Source organism: Podarcis tiliguerta (genome assembly GCF_965153285.1).
Source record: "Podarcis tiliguerta genome assembly, chromosome: 12".
NCBI classification, from domain to species: domain Eukaryota; kingdom Metazoa; phylum Chordata; class Lepidosauria; order Squamata; family Lacertidae; genus Podarcis; species Podarcis tiliguerta.
Window position 1 is genome coordinate 55,058,603 of NC_139545.1, and position 20,334 is coordinate 55,078,936.

Genomic DNA, 20,334 nt, shown 5'->3' on the forward strand with positions numbered 1-20,334 from the left:
AGGGACGCTAGCGATAAAGGAGGCTTTCTGGGAGGGGGGGAGGTAAAGACAGCGAACTTGCAAGGAGAGGAGACAGGAAGACTAGAGAAATTAAAAGAAAAGGAGGAGCAAAAAACTGCTCCAGCTAAGGAAAAGACACTAAGGCAAACAAGAGGGAAGGAGTGTTAAAGGGAAGCAGCTGATTGGTGGGATCGGGAGAGAGATAAGGGAGGCTAGCGGAGGCTGCCTGGGAGGGGGGAGGTAAAAGCCCATGGATCCTCAGGATTTTTTGCATTGGGTCACCCCAAATTCACCATCAGGTCACATAGCATGTCAATGGCTACAGCCTGAACCAAAAAAATCACGCACCCACTGTTTTGTGGGGCCGCAATGGCGCAAAAATGTGGTTACAAAGCCCGGATCCACATGGATCCTCAGGATTTTTGCATTGGGTAACCCCAATGGGTAATGCGGGTGGCGCTGTGGGTTAAAGCCTCAGCGCCTAGGACTTGCTGATCGAAAGGTCGGCGGTTCGAATCCCCGCGGCGGGGTGCGCTCCCGTCGTTCGGTCCCAGCGGCTGCCAACCTAGCAGTTCAAAAGCACCTCTGGGTGCAAGTAGCTAAATAGGGACCGCTTACCAGCGGGAAGGTAAACGGCGTTCCGTGTGCTGCGCTGGCTCGCCAGATGCAGCTTGTCACGCTGGCCACGTGACCCAGAAGTGTCTGCGGACAGCGCTGGCTCCCAGCCTATAGAGTGAGATGAGCGCACAACCCTAGAGTCTGGCAAGACTGGCCCGTACGGGCAGGGGTACCTTTACCTTTTTAACCCCACATTCACCATCAGATCACATAGAATGTCCATGGCTACAGCCTGCACCACAAAAATCATACGTCCACTGTATCGTTCAGAATATTATTTTTCTTGTTTTCCTCCTCTAAAAACTAGGTCTTATGGTCAGGTGCGTCTTATGGAGCAAAAGATACAGTATGTGCTGCATTGATCTACCTACTCTGGGTGTTGTACTCCATTCTCTGAGTGATGGATGAAGCCTCTTAGGCACCTGAGACGGCATGCCCAGGGGTGGGGCAAACCGCGGGTGCAGGGCACCCATAGGGACGGAACAGGGCACTTGGTGCCCATAGGGACGGGACGGGGAGTGTGGTGCTGATAGGGACAACACAGCACGGTGCTCATATGGATGGGGCATGCCACAAGGCCTCAGCCACCCTACAGCTGGGTGGTGAGGCAGCAGACGGACAGCGTGGAGCCTGCGGGCACCAAGACGCATGGTTCATGCGTGCTGCAGGCTCCGCGGTGAGTACCGCCCAGCATTTTGTCACCCCCTGTCAGGGTGACACCTGGGGCAAACCGCCCCTGCTAACTACCCCATCGGATTTGCTCTGCCTAGCGAAGTACAGACATCATCCAGTATCACACCAGCACTGTGCAAACTCGAGAAGCTCGGAGCCGCAGATGTGGGCTGTCAAGTTGAAACAGGCCAAGCCTTCATAACCTAGAAGAGTTTGGACTTGGTATCCCGCCTTTCACTCCCCTTAAGGTAAAGGGACCCCTGACCATTAGGTCCAGTCGTGGCCGACTCTGGGGTTGCGGTGCTCATCTCGCTTTATTGGCCGAGGGAACCAATGACTTCAACTTCCTAAGCAGCTGGGAATGCTTTCCTAAACAAGAATGCTTTTAGCAGGTGCCTGAAAACAGTCTAGCAAAGGCACGTTTTGTTGCAGTAGGCGGGGAGTTACAAAGTCCAGCTGCCGCCACGCTAAACAATGCAGTACAGATATTATGTGGAACTACTGAAAGGGAGGTTTAATTTATTGTGATTTCATCATGTTCTGTATTATCTGAAAAGGAAAACATTGATTTAAAAAGCAGGACTGCAAAGCAGCAATCTGCTCACCTGCGAGTCTCATCGTGATCAGCGGGACTTATTCCCAAGCCGACGGTGCATAAAATTGGTTGCAATTCTGTGCACCCCTTGCATCCAAAAAAGGTAATGGTACCCCTGACTGTTAGGTCCAGTCGCGGATGAGTCTGGGGTTGCGGCGCTCATCTCGCTCTATAGGCCGAGGCAGCCGACGTTTGTCCACAGACAGTTTTTTAGGGTCATGTGACCAGCAGGACTAAGCCGCTTCTGGCGAACCAGAGCAGCGCACAGAAACGCCGTTTACCTTCCCGCCAGAGCGGTACCTATTTATCTACTTGCACTTTGACGTGCTTTCGAACTGCTAGGTTGGCAGGAGCTGGGACAGAGCAACGGGAGTTCACCCCATCACGGGCATTCAAACCGCCGACCTTCTGATCATCAAGTCCTAGGCTCTGTGGTTTAACCCACAGCAAGTCTCAAAGCGGCTAACAATGTCCTTTCCCTTCCTCCCCACAACAAACACTCTGTGAGGTGAGTGGGGCTGAGAGACTTCAGAGAAGTGTGACTAGCCCAAAGTCACCCAGCAGCTGCATGTGGAGGAGCGGAGAAGCGAACCTGGTTCACCAGATTACGAGTCCACCGCTCTTAACCACTACACCACGCTGGCTCTCTCGGGACATGACTCATGATGCTGGGTTTCATTCCCTGGACGTCCTCCAGATGTCAGCATTCCTTGGGGATACAAACCCAGATTCATTCCACAATGAACACGTATTCTGTAGATATGGAATCTGGTCCTCAATGAACCTGTGAGCAGCAAGTTCAGCAAGCCCAGATGCTAAGCTGGTGCCAGACGTCTTGCACTGCTTTCCTTTAGACCACATCGGTGAGGCCGAGAGGGGGGGTCTTGTCGCCTGGGCGGCCCAGGACCTCCAGACACACTGCCCAGGCTTGCACGCCAGGCAGGTCATTTCTGGGCTGCTAATGCAGCAATTTGACTTCAGCCCCAGAAATGCACTTTGTTGTCTCTCGAGACAGACAGACGCCAACAAATCTGGGTGCAGCTCTAAGATATGTGGAGCCATACTTGAGTTTGTGCATTATTATTATTATTATTATTATTATTATTCTGGTACCTTGGATCTCAAACGCCTTGGTACACAAACGCCTTGGTTCCCAAACGCCGAAAACCCAGAAGTAAGTGTTCCGATTTTCCATCATTTTTTGGAAGCCGAACGACCGATAAGGCTGTCAGCTATTGTTTCTGGGGCACCTGCACCAATCAGAAGCCGCGCCTTGGTTTTCAAACATTTCAGAAGTCAAACGGACTTCCAGAACGGATTAAGTTTGGCGCTTTTGTTTTTGCTATTTATTTTGTGTTTTGTTGTTCCGGTTAATTTTTGTGCGTGTGACTGTGTGGAACCCAGTTCAGCTACTGATTGATTGATTGTGTGACTGCGGAAATGGATAAAAGCCCCCCATCCAAATAATGGCTATCATCAGCGCAGGTAAGGGGAAAAAATAGTTTTAATTTTTATCATCTACAATACTGTCTTATTTATTTTATAGTACAGTACATTGATTATTGCTTTCATTTTATGGATCAATGGTCTCGTTAGAGAGTAAAATCCATGTTAAATTGCTGTTTTAGGGGTTGTTTTTAAAAGTCTGGAGCGGACTAATCCATTTTGCATTACTTTCTATAGGAAAACGCGCTTTGGTTTTGGAACGCTTTGGTTTTGGAATGGACCTCTGGAATGGATTAAGTTTGAGAACCAAGGCACCACTGTATAGCTCAGGACCTGCTTACTTAAGAGATAGAATCATAGAATCATAGAGTTGGAATAGACCACAAGGGCCATCGAGTCCAACCCCCTGCCAAGCAGGAAACACCATCAGAGCACTCCTGACATATGGTTGTCAAGCCTCTGCTTAAAGACCTCCAAAGAAGGAGACTCCACCACACTCCTTGGCAGCAAATTCCACTGTCGAACGGCTCTTACTGGCAGGAAGTTCTTCCTAATGTTTCGGTGGAATCTTTTTTCTTGTAGTTTGGATCCATTGCTCCGTGTCCGCTTCTCTGGAGCAGCAGAAAACAACCTTTCTCCCTCCTCTATATGACATCCTTTTATATATTTGAACATGGCTATCATATCCTTCTCCCTTGCATACCAAGGAGGCCATTGCGTTCCACAGGAGAATATTTCCCTAAAAATGTCAGATGTGCACACCCAGTAAATCAGGGCAGGCTTTCGATATGGCTGCCCTGTTCTATGGAACAGCATCTCTCTTGGGATGTGGCCACCATCAGTTCTTTGCAGGGAAAATGAAATCAAAGGTTTCTGTTATTTTTGTAAAAGGTTTCACAGCTGGGTCAGAAGGTCTCTACATCAACAGACATTAATTCTCTATTGTCTTAAAAACTATTGTTGCTGGAAGAATCCACGGGTTTGAAAGCTTGCTTAGGGTTCAAATGAGAGTCAGTGGACACTGTGGTTTTACTTACACCTATCTGAAACCTGGGCATAGGATAGAGGGGCTCACAGCAGTAACATCCCAGCAGATCTCACTTCTCCATTAGTCATATATTTGGATACGGCACAGAGCAAGCAGGTCTCTGTGTCTCCATCTTCCAGCCTGCCTCTAGCTCAGCTCACACCCAAAACTCTGTTTCTCCTATTTAGCAGCTAGGTGAAGCAGAGAGAGGTTCACCCATTAGCCTGGAGGGTACCACCCCTTAGCTGTAACTCCTACAACTGAGCTCATTCTTTTGGGATGCGAACGAGGGTACTTAAAGTGACCAGCTGAGCTCCTCGTCTTACAAATAAACTTGTCTGAGCAGTTCAGCAACTGTTTAGATTCCAACCCTCACTGGGCACAAGATCCCAAGACTTGGAAGGGATTCAGGGCATCATCCAAACTGACCCCCCCCCCAAAAAAAAACCCTCACAACACTGTCCTTAGCTCCGGTTGATTTACTTGTGCTGCTTTCAAAGCTATTGTACTTGTTTTTTGTGTTAATCACCTTATAGCGAAGAAGAAGAAGAAGGGGAGGAAGAAGAGGGGGAGGAAGAGGAGGAGGAAGGGGAAGAAGGAGAAGAAGGAGAAGAAGATGAGGAGGAAGAGGAAGGAGAAGGAGGAGGAGGAGGAGGAAGAGGAAGGAGGAAGAGGAAAGAGAAGGAGAAGAGGAAGGAGAAGGAGGAAGAGGAAGAGGAAGGAGGAAGAGGAAGGAGAAGGAGGAAGAGGAAGGAGGAAGAGAAAAGAGAAGGAGAAGAGGAAGGAGAAGAAGAGGAGGAAGGAGAAGAAGAAGAGGAGGAAGGAGAAGAAGAGGAGGAGGAAGGAGAAGAAGAGGAGGAGGAGGAGGAGGAGGAAAAAGAAGAAACTTCACCCGGTACCCAAGGAGGGAACAGTCCTCCCCTACCCTGTTAATGCACAATTTAAGGATGTCAAAAAAGACACTTACTTTGATGTTCGCCGGGTTAAACTCCACTTCCTTGCGGACTTCTGGCTCGGGTGGGGGTGCTGGTTTAGGGGCCGCTTTGGGCTCCTCTTTCTTAGGTTCTGCTTTCTTGGGTTCTGGTTTCTTGGGGGCCATGGTGGTGGTTCTGCACCAGGATGAAGGAGGAGAGGCTGGCCGCTCGGGAAGGTGATCCAACAGAGCGAAGGATGTCCCTCCTGGCAGAGGCCTTTATCCACCTCCTGGTCCTTGGATGTCACACGCCGTGTCACTTGGCTTCCAAATCAACCCCCGCCCCCCCACCTCAGCCATCGCCCCCTCCCCAGCCACACATACCAGGTCTCACAATAGGGCCATTCCTATAAAAGGAGAAGATATCTGGCCCGGCTATTTTGGAGCGTCCGCTTAGGGCATTGTTCTGAATTAGCGTTGAAATGGAATGATGGTTGGAGGGTATCGGGTACGGAGCCTGGAGAGAGAGAGGTCAGAACAGCCCATCTTGGGGCGAGGTGGGGGGGGCAGGAACGTGGCCAGCTGTATCGATTTCATCCCCCGAGGTGCAGAGAGGACGGCTGTTCCCCAATGCCACACCAGGCTCAACATTTGCATCCGAGGGGAAAAGGAGGGAGGCTGGAGAAGGGTTTCATCGCAAAGCCGTCCGGAACGAATCGGTTTGGAGGAAATTAACTGGTGAGGAGTGATCAAACATTAAAAATTTCCCTATACAGTGGTACCTCGGGTTACAGACGCTTCGGGTTTCAGACTCCACTAACCCAGAAAAAGTTCAGGTTAAGAACTTTGCTTCAGGATGAGAACAGAAATCGTGCTCCAGCGGCACGGCAGCAGCAGGAGGCCCCATTAGCTAAAGTGGTGCTTCAGGTTAAGAACATTTTCAGGTTAAGAATGGACCTCCAGAACAAATTAAGTACTGAACCCGCGGTACCACTGTACAGCACTGCCTTCAGATGTCTTCTAAAAGTCAGACAGGACCAGTGCTTTTTTCCTGGGGGTACACATACCCCTAAACATTTTTTGGGGGGGGAAGGGATGTGGTCTAAACCACTGAGCCGCTTGGGCTTGCTGATCGGAAGGTCGGCGGTTCGAATCCCCGTGACGGCATGAGCTCCCGTTGCTCTGTCCCAGCTCCTGCCAACCTAGCAGTTTGAAAGCACGCCAGTGCAAGTAGATAAATAGGTACCACTGCAGCGGGAAGGTAAACAACGTTTCCAAGCCCTCTGATTTCCGTCACGATGTCCCATTGCACCAGAAGTGGCTGGCCACATGACCCAGAAAGCTGTCTGTGGACGAACACCGGCTCCCTCGGCCTGAAAGCGAGATGAGCGCCACAACCCCATAGCTGCCTTTGACTGGACTTAACCGTCCAGGGGTCCTTTACTAAGTTTGGCCTCATTGAGGGGCAGTATTTCAATATGAGTAGGAAAATGAGAGTACCCCAAAACATATTTCTGGAAAAAAGCACTGGGCAGGTTGAAATCAGGGCAACTTCCATTTGAATCACCTCTAAAACATGTGACTCAAGTTGACTTCCCTACGAAGAAATGTTGCATTGTTTGGGACTTTCCAATTTGGAGAGAAGGTGAGCAATGCCTCAGTGGCGTAGCATGGGTTGTCAGCACCCGGGGCAAGGCAAGTAATTTGCGCCCCCTAACCCGGGGCAAGGCAAGTAATTTGCCCCCCCACTACACTGTCCCTCCCCCCAGATAGTCCCTCGCTCTCTCTCCGCACCACACCGCACGCCTGGCACCCTCCCCTCCACAGTGGGCGGCGACCCGGCGGCTCGGATCGGATTCGCACAGCCAGCACTGCAGTGAGAGAGAGTGAGTGAGCCAGGTAGGGGCAGAGAGCTGCGAGTGCGAGCGCCCCGCCCCCCCCCCCCGATGTTGCGCCCGGTGTGGCCGGCCCCCCCTGCACCCCCCATGCTACGCCACTGCAATGCCTGTTGCATGATGTTTGTTGCTTTCCTTCGGACAGCTAGGTGCTTCGGAGGCAGAAATGTTTGGCAAAGCCTTGGCGATCCTCTGCTGCACAGTATATTCTTCAGACTCGAGCGAGAGTCTCAGATTCCAGCAGGGCAGGGATGGACAGCGGATATTTAGCCTGAGATATCCTCTGACTTTTCTTTTCACTGGAACTCCTGAGATTTAAGATTTCCTTCTCTCCTTTCCCGCTCCTCTAGCTCTCCCCCTTCCCACCTCCTCTTCAAATCCCCACCTCAATATATTCTAAACTTTTAAATGTTAGAGCCGCAACACTACTGTCCTTTTAATTCTGCCTTATGTGGACAGCATTGTTCTATTGAGGCCCGCCGTGCTTCACAGACCGCAAATCTCTGGGAAATGTACATATATAAATAAGTTGGCCGTGACTGACAGCTATTTATATCCTGCTCTCTGGTTGGCGGAGTGGCTTACAAATGCCAGGGATGAGACAGTCCTTCTGCTCGGGCTCACCTGTCTAAAAGACATGGCACAAAAGGAAAAGGCGTCTGGAGGGAAGAAAAGAAAAGCAAGCGAGGGCTCTAGTTCTCCGTTGCAAAGTTCTTGTAATGTAAGGTTGCCATATTTTGAAGAGAAAAAAAGAGGCTCTCGTTCTAAATGCCCCAACTATATAGAAGCTGTGATATATTGCAGAGGGCGGCAGGAGAAGAGAAAAGGAAAGCAAGTTTTCAACCACCAGTTATGTCTATGTCGTATCCAGAAAGTATAGCCAGTTTGGCAACTTTTTAAAATCCACCTGGACAGAAATTTAACCCTGAAAAAGAGGACGCGTCCTGGAAATAGAGGATGCATGGCAAGCCTACAATGACTGGAACAGTGGCCGAATCACAGATCCCAAATCCAGTCAGGCTGATTCAGGTAGCCCAGGATTTCCCCAGGTTGGTTTGGGTCCACTCTGGGGCTCTCAAAAGGTGGGGGGTAGTCTGGCGACAAGGCGATTGGGTAGGAAGGAGACAGACAGGTAGCCAGCCGATTGTGTCTCCTTCTCCCCCTTCATGACTGCATGTTTTGTTAAGGATTCAATCCCTAATTAAAGACTATCCAATGCCCACCAATCAGTCTGGGAACCAGACCCAGGTGAGGTCAGCCCCAGATCATCCTGGGTGAATTTGGAGGTGTTCTGTGGGGATGCAGGTGAGGATATATTGTTTGATTATAGCCTTTCCAACTTGTGTAAACAAGTTCACAATTTAGCAGAGTAACATTCCCCTTTTTAAACTCACAGCGGATGCATTTGCTCAGGCTCGCTAAAGCCTCTATAATAACTGTTCTGGTATTTTCCCCTTATTCCCTCATAAAAGATAAGACATGACACAGTCTTCTATAAAAGTATAAAAAGAGTTTACTCACACATCATTCTGTTCACAATCGGATCCCAGAAGGCAGGCTTAGAAAAGTAACATACACCTGGAAACTATCTCATAAGGAGACAGTCCCTTTGTCCTCTCTTGGCTGGAGGCCAAGAGAGCATCTTTGGCTAAGCAGATGTTGCTTCTTCAATGCATGTAGTCAGAGAGAGAGAGAGATGGCTGCCCTGCCCTGTGCTTTTGTCGTTACCTGCACAGGTGAGGCCACACCCACCTCTAGTCACATGCAGAGGAAGTCTGTCCCAGCCCAGAAGGAAACAGGAAGTTTAGCTGCTGGCTGGACAAACATTCCTCCCCATGCGTAAACATGTTCACTCTAGGAATGTTGTACAGTGGTACCTCGGGTTAAGTACTTAATTCGTTCCGGAGGTCCGTTCTTAACCTGAAACTGTTCTTAACCTGAAGCACCACTTTAGCTAATGGGGCCTCCCGCTGCCAGAGCATGATTTCTGTTCTCATCCTGAAGCAAAGTTCTTAACCTGAAGCACTATTTCTGGGTTAGCGGAGTCTGTAACCTGAAGCGTATGTAACCTGAAGCGTCTGTAACCCGAGGTACCACTGTCCTTGACTGCTCTTGTGTTTCACATCCCACACTCTGAAGCACTGAATCAGGCCCCCAATTGCAGCCAAGTAATGGACTGGTGTAATGGGATGCGGGTGGTGCTGTGGGTAAAAAAGCCTCAGTGCCTAGGACTTGCCGATCGTCAGGTCGGCGGTTTGAATCCCCGCGGCGGGGTGCGCTCCCGCTGTTCGGTCCCAGTGCCTGCCAACCTAGCAGTTCGAAAGCACCCCCGGGTGCAAGTAGATAAATAGGGACCGCTTACCGGCGGGAAGGTAAACGGCGTTTCCATGTGCTGCGCTGGCTCGCCAGAGCAGCGATGTCACGCTGGCCACGTGACCCGGAAGTGTCTCCGGACAGCGCTGGCCCCCGGCCTCTTAAGTGAGATGGACACGACTGGCCCGTACGAGCAGGGGTACCTTTACCTTTAATGGACCGGTGTATTTATCAGATTTCTACCCCATTTAGAATAAGCAACCTGGCTTATCCTTGTGGCCATCTGAGGTTGCTGCCTTGCAAAGAAACTTGTCTGACAAGCTCAGCAACAGAATCCTCTGTTTAGTTTCTCACTGGGTAAAGGGCCCTGGGAATTGGAGGGGACTCCAGACATCATCCAGACTGACCCCAACCCGTACCCCAAACCTACAGCAATATATATAAAAAGGAGCCTTCTGGATTTCAGACAGAACTCTATAGCTTTTTTCAAAGAGTAGCTAGCTTGATGTCCTTGACACACTTCCAAATTATTTATTTAGTTCTTACATTTATATACCACTTTTTTCTCCCAAGAAGCTCAAGCTGGCATACATGGTTCTCCCTCTCCTCGCCATTTCAGCCTCACAACAACCTTGCGAGGATGGTTACGCTAAGAGACAGTGACTGGCCCAACAACAACAACAACAATAATTTATTTTTTATACCCCACCCATCTGGCTGGGTTTCCCTAGCCACTCTGGGCGGCTTCCAACAGAACACCAAAATACAATAACCTATTAAACATTAAAAGCTTCCCTAAACAGGGCTGCCTTCAGATGTTTTCTAAAAGTCTGGTAGTTGTTGTTCTCTTTGACATCTGGTGGGAGGGCGTTCCACAGGGCAGGTGCCACTACTGAGAAGGCCCTCTGCCTGGTTCCCTGTAGCTTGGCTTCTTGCAGGGAGGGAACCGCCAGAAGGCCCTCAGAGCTGGACCTCAGTGTCCGGGCAGAACAATGGGGATAGAGACATTCCTTCAGGTATACTGGACTGAGGCTGTTTAGAGCTTTAAAGGTCAGCACCAATACTTTGAATTGTGCTTGGAAACGTACTTGGAGCCAATGTAGGTCTTTCAAGACCAGTGTTATATGGTCTCGGCGGCCGCTCCCAGTCATCAGTCTAGCTGCCGCATTCTGGATTAGTTGTAGTTTCTGCGTCACCTTCAAAGGTAGCCCCACATAGAGTGCATTGCAGTGGTCCAATCGAACAGTGAACCACTGAACAGATTCTTTTATTAAGGCTAGCGGCCTGCAGGCACGTTGCATTCCTTTTTAAAGCGCAACTTTCCACCAGAGCTTGGCACCCCGAGCCAGAATCTTGCCCCGTGATGTCATGCGTATACAGTAAAGCCACTTCCCAAAAATACGACCTCCCTTTTCGCATTTGGCGGAATTCAGTGGGGAAACCCGATCTTTCTTTCGAGCACTGAAATGCAACACCCCGGCGAGAGCTTAGAACAATACTTGGGAGGTGAAGTTTTGCCTGCGCAGACCGTCTGCTTATGCCCACCGGCTCAGCGAGGGAATATGGAGCGAAGCCAGCGGTGTCTCGCTCCAGGGAACAGCACAAAACCTTCCTAAAGTCTGAGGATCTGGGGTTAACAGTGTGGCTAACCACTGCCTCAAAGGCTCATCTTGAAATTGAGAGACGCCCTCTCCGGATTCTGCCGTCCCGTTTAAAGTGTTGAAAATTCACGGTGAAATCTGTACATCCATCCAAGCGGGAGCGTGCGTGTTCCTCCTTCAAAAAATGTGGAGTCCCCTGTTCCAGATGGAAAATGGTCCCTGCGATCTCTGAGAAGTGATAAGAAAAGTTTTATTTTTAGGAGGGGAGCTGCTGGCCTTTTGAGGAGGCTAAGAAAGTGAGGCCTGAGCCAGGGACTTTGCTAGGTCTGAGCAGCATCATACAGCTTTCTCCAATTGTAGCACAGAGTGTTTGAGGACCAGGACATTCGCAGGGAAACCAAAATGCTTGTTTACAAAGTTATTGTACTACCAACCTTACTGTATGCTTGTGAAACGTGGACCACTTATAAACGCCACCTCCAACTCCTCGAAAAATTCCATCAACGGTGTCTCTGGAAACTTTTACACATCACTTGGGAGGACAGGCGAACTAATATCAGTGTACTGGAAGAAGCAAAGATCACCAGTGTTGAAGCAATGATTCCTCAACATCAACTTTGTTGGACTGGTCATGTTGTGCGGATGCCTGATGATCGTCTTCCAAAGCAACTATTCTATTAAGAACTTAAAAATGGAAAGCGTAATGCTGGTGGTCAACAAAAGAGGTTTAAAGACTGTCTCAAGGCAAATCTTTAAAAATGTAGTATAAACACGGACAACTGGGAAACACTGGCCTGAGAGCGCTCCAGTTGGAGAACAGCCTTGACCAAAGGTGTCATGGGCTTTGAAGACACTCGAACTCAGGACACAAGGGAGAAACGTGCTAAGAGGAAGGCATGCTTGGCAAATCCACACCGTGATCAATTCTAGGCTGGAAAGCACTGTGGAAGGATGTGTGGATCCAGAACTGGCCTCCACAGTCACTTACGGACTCAGTGCTAAAACCGTGTTTATGGAAGACAATCTTACTCGGCTACGAGTGATTGCCAAAGAAGAAGAAGAAGCTCAGTTATACAGTGGTGCCTCGCAAGACGAAATTAATTCGTTCTGCGAGTTTTTTCGTCTTGTGAATTTTTTCGTCTTGCGAAGCACCACTGTGCATTGACGGTTTCCCATAGGAATGCATTGACGGTTTTAAGAAAAAGGCGCAAGACGTTTTCGTCTTGCAAAGCAAGCCCATAGGGAAATTCGTCTTGCGAAGCAACTCAAAAAACAAAAAACTCTTTCGTCTTGCGAGGCATTTGTCTTGCAAGGTACCACTGTACCTCTTTAAATCACCACGAGCTCACCCAAAAGAATCATGGGAATTGTAGTTCATAAAGGGCACTGAGCGTGGTTAGGAGATCTCCTATTCCCCTGGCAGAGCGACAATTCTCAGAGTGGTTTAGCAACCAGTCCCTTCTCCCCAGGGAACAGGGGCAAATCTCAGCAATGCCAGAGGCATCACATGAAAGCCTTACCTGGGGCACTCATTAATTTTTTAAAGGAAAAACAAAGGCAATTTCTTATGTCTCAGTTTGGTGGGATTTTATTGAAGACATTTTAAAAAAATAAAAATGCATTTACCTATTCCACAGCTCTCTCAAGTTATTTGAGGTAGGCAACATGTAATTGGTTGAAAAAATATTTGATGTCAGATGGAGCCTTTTTATTATTGCTGCTCCTTGTGCCTCTGATATTTTCAGCTTATGTTTCTGTATACATCAGAATCACAGAATTGTGGAGTTCAAAGGGACCTGGGGGTCATCTAGTCTAACCCCGCACAAGGCAGGAATTTTAACACACAGTATCCCATCCAATTTGAAACCATACCAGACCCTGCTTAGCTTTGCAAATGTTCTCACAGTTTTATTGCTGCACCACTAGGTAAAATACACCTCTTGTATTTTATTTTATTATTTTTTCTCTCATTTCTTATGATGGTACTCTCCACTTACCTGTCTTTATCATATTTCAAGTATCCTGATAACCAGTTCTATCTTGTGAATCCCAAGCCAACCTGGGTTCAATTTGGTTTATTCTTTAGGTGTTTGTCTCTGGAAGTTCTGTTTTGCTATTCAGGTTAGATGGGTAAAATTTAATTTTTTAAAAAATGCTTTTTTAAAAAGGGGGGGCAGGGAGAAATTCCAGACGCCAAGGCAAAACAGTGGGAGGCAGCCACTTGGCCACGGCCAGTAGAACTGTAGAGTTGTAAGGGACCCCAAAGTCATCTAGTCCAACCCCCAGTGATGCAGGGATGTCCTGCCTGTAAACGGGGGTGGGGGGGATGACTAACCTGCCACCCTCCAGATATTGCTAGCCACAACTCTCCTGCTCCCTGACTCCTCACATAGAGGAGGGAGAAAGGTTGTTTTCTGCTGCTCCAGAGAAGCGGACACGGAGCAATGGATCCGAACTACAAGAAAGAAGATTCCACCTAAACATTAGGAAGAACTTCCTGACAGTAAGAGCTGTTTGACAGTGGAATTTGCTGCCAAGGCGTGTGGTGGAGTCTCCTTCTTTGGAGGTCTTTAAGCAGAGGCTTGACAACCATATGTCAGGAGTGCTCTGATGGTGTTTCCTGCTTGGCAGGGGGTTGGACTCGATGGCCCTTGTGGTCTCTTCCAACTCTATGATTCTATGACTATTGGTCACACAGGGTGGGGCTGGCAGGAGTCAGGAACCCCAGAAAATTTGAAGGGGAGGCAGTGGCGTAGCAAGGTAAGGTGGTACCCGGTGCGGAAAATTTCTTGTCAAACCCCCCCCACACACACACACATTGAAATTATTATTATTATTATTATTATTATTATTATTATTATTATTTGCCAGCAAAAATTGTTTGACTTTACAGTGGTACCTCAGGTTACATACGCTTCAGGTTACATAAGCTTCAGGTTACACACTCCACTAACCCAGAAATAGTGCTTCAGGTTAAGAACTTTGCTTCAGGATGAGAACAGAAATCGTGCTCCAGAGGCACAGCAGCAGCAGGAGACCCCATTAGCTAAAGTGGTGCTTCAGGTTAAGAACAGTTTCAGGTTAAGTACGGACCTCCAGAATGAATTAAGTACTTTACCTGAGGTACCACTCTATTTCATATTCTCTTACAAAGGAATGTGGATTCTGGGCCTCTGATAACAAGCAGGCGACTGCGGATAGATACTCAAATCTACAGGATGGATTGTGTTTTGGCTTGTGCTGTTTTATTTATGTTTATTGTTTATTTATTTAATAAAATTTATTTCAAAAACAACAACCTGCAAAGTGGTTTACCAAAACAAAACACCACAGCGGTAAAATCAAGAAAAATTAACAACCCTACGTTAAAACATACAAAAGCTAAAATATTAAAACGGATTAGAATTACTTCAACTTCCTAAGCAGCTGGGTACGCTTTCCTAAACAAGAATGCTTTTAGCAGGTGCCTGAAAACAGTCTAGCAAAGGCACGTGCTTTATTGCAATAGACGGGGAGTTCGAAAGTGCAGCTGCTGCCAAGCTAAACAATGCAGTACAGATATTATGCGGAACCTGCAGTAGTGCTTGAAACTACTGAAAGGGAGGTTTAATTTATTGTGATTTCACCATGCTCTGTATTACCTGAAAAGGAAAACATTGATTTAAAAAGCAGGACTGCAAAGCAGCAATCTGCTCGCCTGCGAGTCTCATCGTGATCAGCGGGACTTGTTCCCGAGCCGACGGTGTGTAAGATGGGCTGCAATCCTATGCACCCCTTGCATCCAAAAAAGGTAAAGGGACCCCTGACCACTAGGTCCAGTTGTGGCTGACTCTGGGGTTGTGGCGCTCATCTTGCTTTATTGGCCAAGGGAGCCGGCGTAGAGCTTCCGGGTCATGTGGCCAGCATGACTAAGCCGCTTCGGGCAAAACCAGAGCAGCGCACTGAAATGCCGTCTACCTTCCCGCCGGAGCAATACCTATTTATCTACTTGCACTGGCATACTTTCGAACTGCTAGGTTGGAAGGAGCAGGGACAGAGCAACGGGAGCTCATCCCGTCGTGGGGATTCGAACCACCGAACGTCTAATCTTCACCAAGGCCAACTATCCAGACTGGTCCTACGTGGGCCAGAAAAAAGCCAGGGAAGTCCCCAAATAGAAGTTCCATCACAGATTGAGAACGGAAAAAAGAAAGAAAGAGGGGGAGGGAATCAATTTGATTCCAAGCCAAAGGCCAGGCGGAACAACTCTGTCTTACAGGCCCTGCGGAAATAAATCAGATCCTGCAGGGCCCTGGTCTCATGAGACAGAGCGTTCCACCAGGCAGGGGACAGTGTTGAAAAGGCACTGTCCCTGGTTGAGGTTAATGTGACTTCCTTAGGGCCTGGGACATCTAGGGTGTTGCTATTTATGGACCTTAAGGTCCTCCGCGGGGCATACTGGGAGAGGCGATCCCGTAGGTACAAGGGTCCTAGGCCATGAAGGGCTTTAAAGGTCAAAACCTTTATGACACCCAGGGCAGCCCGCACCCCCCTTCCTACACCACTGCAGAGGAGGCACCTCTAGCATAAATCTTTGGGAGGCATCTGGCAGAATTTGAATCTTGGCCTCATACTGCAAAAGCAGTTCTTCTCTTCTCCTGCTCTTAGCTGACTCCTCCCTTTGAACAAAACAGAACTCACACAACGAGACACTGTTTCTCATATATATATATATATATATATATATATATATATAATCACACAGCTGCAGAGACCGGCTTTTACTTCTTTATTTAGAAGTTTCCCCCCGCCCCACCCGTCAGTCTCACTCACTTAATTTACTTTTTTAACAGAATGCTCCAAAACACAATGGGGACTGCGTATAAATAGCAGAAGCTGGTCTCAATTAAAACATCCATAGTCTGCACGTGCCTCCGAGAGCTCTCGCTCGCATTGTATTGGGGGGGGGGGCGAGCTACGGCTCCCCCTTTCTCCCTGACTCCCCCACCTACCTACCTACCTTCCTTCCTTCCTTCCTTCCTTCCTTCCTTCCTTCCTTCCTTCCTTCCTTTCTTCTTTCCTTCCTTCCTTCCTTCCTTCCTTCCTTCCTTCCTTCCTTCCTTCCTTCCTTTCCTTCTTTCTTTCTTTCTTTCTTTCTTTCTTTCTTTCTTTCTTTCTTTCTTTCTTTCTTTCTTCTTTTTCATTTCCCTAAATTAATCCATTCCCTGATGGGGCATGGTTTAAATGCATTCCAGACATATTTATTTTTCTGCTGACAGCCAATGTTTTTGGGGAAAAGAGGGGAGGGGGTGGTTTTAAGAGAGCCACATGATACCCTGGGTGGGAGTTTGGAAAGAACTGCAACTCGGATCGAATTCTCCAGCGGGAATCGGGAATTGAAGCCCTAATGCAAAGCAGAATGGCACTGTGAAAAACTGAAGTCTCCTCCGCTGAAGTAATATCGGACACTTAGCAAGCTGGAATGAAGGCTCTTGCGCAAATTCAACTGGTTTCATTTTGTGGAAACCACCCCCACCCCCCAGGTGCTGAAGATCACTTCAAACAAAATACTCACCTTCCTCCTTCTCTTGCCCAGTTTGCAGAACCTTCCCCCCCCCCAGCAGTTTTCCAAGGGGCAGCGAAAAGGGGCGAAGCCATTGCTCTGCATGACAAACCTAGACAGCATCTTAAAAAGCAGAGACATCACCTTGCCAACAAAGGTCCATCTAGTTAAAGCTACGGTTTTCCCAGTAGTGATGTATGGAAGTGAGAGCTGGACCATAAAGAAGTCTGATCGCCAAAGAATGGATGCTTTTGAATTATGGTGCTGGAGGAGACTCTTGAGAGTCCCATGGACTGCAAGAAGATCAGACCTCTCCATTCTGAAGGAAATCAGCCCTGAGTGCTCACTGGAAGGACAGATCCTGAAGCTGAGGCTCCAAGACTTTGGCCACCTCATGAGAAGAGAAGACTCCCTGGAAAAGACCCTGATGCTGGGAAAGATGGAGGGCACAAGGAGAAGGGGACGACAGAGGACGAGATGGCTGGACAGTGTTCTCGAAGCTACAAGCTTGAGTTTGACCAAACTGCGGGAGGCAGTGGAAGACAGGAGTGCCCGGCGTGCTCTGGTCCATGGGGTCACGAAGAGTTGGTCACGACTAAACGACAACACCCAGTCGATATCAGATAGTGGAGGGCAGGGAGCCTTGTGGCCCTCACTCCTCACTCCCTGTATCAGGTGTGGGGCAAGTGGGTGTGGCTTAGGGGAGGCAGTGGCATAGACGTCCACCCTTTCTCTTGAGGTTGCCGCCAGATAATTCCCTCCCCTGCTCTTTCTTGGAGCCGAGTGCGAAATCACACGATGCAGGGAGGCTCACGCAAAGACCTGCTGGACTTTGGAAAAGCAGGGAAACTTTTGAACTCAGAGTGCACTTTCAGTATCCCAGATCGACGGCCGGTGGGAGGGGGATGCTATAAAGGTTTTTATTGCTGTTTATTTGGGAAATGACTGGCTAGGAGGGCGAGAGGTCATGGTGCCTGTAAATGGGTCATATTGTTGATCCCAAACTACCAGCCAAACTTTATGGCTCTCAGGATCATTGTAATCGACTAGACCGGGGAAGGTTATTGGGAAGCCAGGAGTGAAATCGGCTGTGGCAGGCCGGAAGGCTGCCAAGGAAATACAGTATTTTTTGCTCTATAAGACTCACTTTTTCCCTCCTAAAAAGTAAGGGGAAATGTGTGTGTGTCTTACGGAGCGAATGCAGGCTGCACAGCTATCCCAGAAGCCAGAACAGCAAGAGGGATTGTTGCTTTCACTGTGCAGTGATCCCTCTTGCTGTTCTGGCTTCTGAAATTCATAATATTTTTTTTCTTGTTTTCCTCCTCCAAAAACTAGGTGCGTCTTGTGGTCTGGTGCGTCTTATAGAGCGAAAAATACGGTGAGCAGCAGGGGTTTATACTGCGATCTTCTGCACCCAAAGAATATGCCCTGCCGCTGAGCTATATGGACTTCTACATGCCAAGCATGTGCTCCACCACTGAACTATGTGGCCCTTTGCACACTGAGCTGCGCTGGCCCACAAGGAAGCAGTGGCGTAGCGTGGGGGGTGCAGGGGGGGCCGGCCGCACTGGGCGCAACATCTGGGGGTTAGGGTTAGGGGGCGCAAATCCACGGGTTAGGGGGCGCAAATTACTTGCCTTGCCCCGGGTGCTGACAACCCACGCTACACCACTGCAAGGAAGCACCGCAGAGCAGCAAGAAGGTGCTATAATGGTTTTATTGCTGCATTTTGGGAAGGGATGACTCAGTGGGCAAGTGTGAAGCCACATTGTAGCAGACAAGAGGAATTGTGTGGCGATTCCCGCCCCCGCCCCCCCGAGTTGGAATAAATAAAGACACAGGGCGCCAGAATTTTAGGCTAATGGGCGAAAAATGGCCACAACTTTATTGGTTACAGGTAAGAGCGGTATTGGCTTTAGGCATTGGTCCTATCTGACTATCCGGCATGAGAACCGGAAAGGGTTAACACCAACAGGGGGAGCCCCTGAGATGCACATCCCTAGGTGCTCCCCCAGGGGTCACTGCTCAGGGGCGCACTTTAGGCCCTAGCCTCCATAGGTTTAGGACGAGGCAACGCCCCCCGGAATCCTTTATCGGACTACCCTTAAATATTTGGAGGTGGTGATGGCGCTTCTCCCCCCCAACTCATCAGCATAATAATATAAAAGGATGTCACATAGAGGAGGGAGAGAGGTTGTTTTCTGCTGCTCCAGAGAAGCAGACATGGAGCAATGTATCCAAACTACAAGAAAGAAGATTCCACCTAAACATTAGGAAGAACTTCCTGACAGTAAGAGCTGATTGACAGTGGAATTTGCTGCCAAGGAGTGTGGTGGAGTCTCCTTCTTTGGAGGTCTTTAAGCAAAGGCTTGACAACCATATGTCAGGAGTGCTCTGATGGTGTTTCCTGCTTGGCAGGGGGTTGGACTCGATGGCCCTTGTGGTCTCTTCCAACTCTATGATTCTATGATTCTATGATTCTATTCTATAATACCCCTACCAATGCCTAACCACCAAAACCAAAGGCGTGACGATTTGCTACGAGGTAGGCGATAAAACCAAATGGCTTTAAAAACAATGCCAATTAGCCAAGTGGAATAACTCCCTTGCGGCGACCAACCGAGGTCCATAGCAAAGTCCGAGAGAAAACCTAGAGGGTGGGTGGGTGGGAAACTGCAGCTGGACGAGGGAATGAAAGGGGCGATCTCAGGCCGCCCTGTCCTTAAATGAGCCTAGCCCTGCCCCTGCAGCCAGCCAATTGGCTGGCCCAGGGAATGACGTGGCCTGAGGATTCCCCAGGTCGCGCGGGGCCACAGCCAGCCCCGTGCGGATGAAGGTGGGCGTGAGCCCGCAACCCCCCCCCCTTATGTCGGGAGTGGCTTTGTTGCTCCCAGACTCCGATCATAGGAGATATGACACCTATCTTCCAATACAGTGGTACCTCGAGTTAAGTACAGTGGTGCCCCGCAAGACGAATGCCTCGCAAGACGGAAAAGCCGCTAGACGAAAGGGTTTTCCGTTTTGGAGGTGCTTCGCAGGACAAATTTCTCTATGGGCTTGCTTCGCAAGACGAAAATGTCTTGCGATTCCTGGGGGGTTTTTTTCGCTCCCCACCCCCTTTTTCTAAGGCACTAAGCTGCTAATAGCCTTTTAGCAGCTAATCCGTTAATCCCTTAAGCCTTTAATAGCCGCTAATAGCCGCTAAACCGCTAATAGCGCTAATCCGCTAATCCGCTAATGGGCTTGCTTCGCAAGACGAAAAAACCGTAAGACGAAGAGACTCACGGAACGGATTCTTTTCGTCTTGCGAGGCACCACTGTACTTAATTCATTCCGGAGGTCCGTACTTAACCTGAATCTGTTTTTTAACCTGAAGCACCAGTTTAGCTAATGGGGCCTCCTGCTGCTGACGTGCTTCATCCTGAAGCAAAGTTCTTAACCTGAAGCACTATTTCTGGGTTAGCGGAGTCTGTAACCTGAAGCGTATGTAACCTGAAGCGTATGTAACCCGAGGTACCACTGTATCTAAAGGGCTGTCACATGGAAGATGGAGTGAGCTTGTTTTCTCCCAGTATTACAGGACCACAAGTTTCACTTGCGTCCACAGTGTGATGCTGCAGCAAAAAAGGCCAGTGCTATTCTAGGCTGCATCAACAGAAGTATTGTGTCCAGATCAAAGGAAGTAATAGGACCATTGCCTTGGTCAGACCAC

General features: G+C 48.8%; 1 protein-coding gene across 2 annotated transcripts in view; it reads right to left on the minus strand.

The window, feature by feature from the left end:
• The window catches only part of MYL3 (myosin light chain 3), a 39,582-nt gene extending 33,955 nt beyond the window's left edge, over positions 1–5,627 (minus strand). The window contains exon 1 of one of the 2 annotated variants that reach the window (XM_083406812.1): positions 5,326–5,627. In XM_083406812.1, the coding sequence (XP_083262938.1) occupies positions 5,326–5,457 (132 nt within the window). In that variant the 5' untranslated portion in view covers positions 5,458–5,627. The remainder of the gene's footprint in view (positions 1–5,325) is intronic. The other variant, XM_083406811.1, reaches the window with a different exon arrangement.
• Between the last annotated feature and the right edge of the window lie 14,707 nt (positions 5,628–20,334).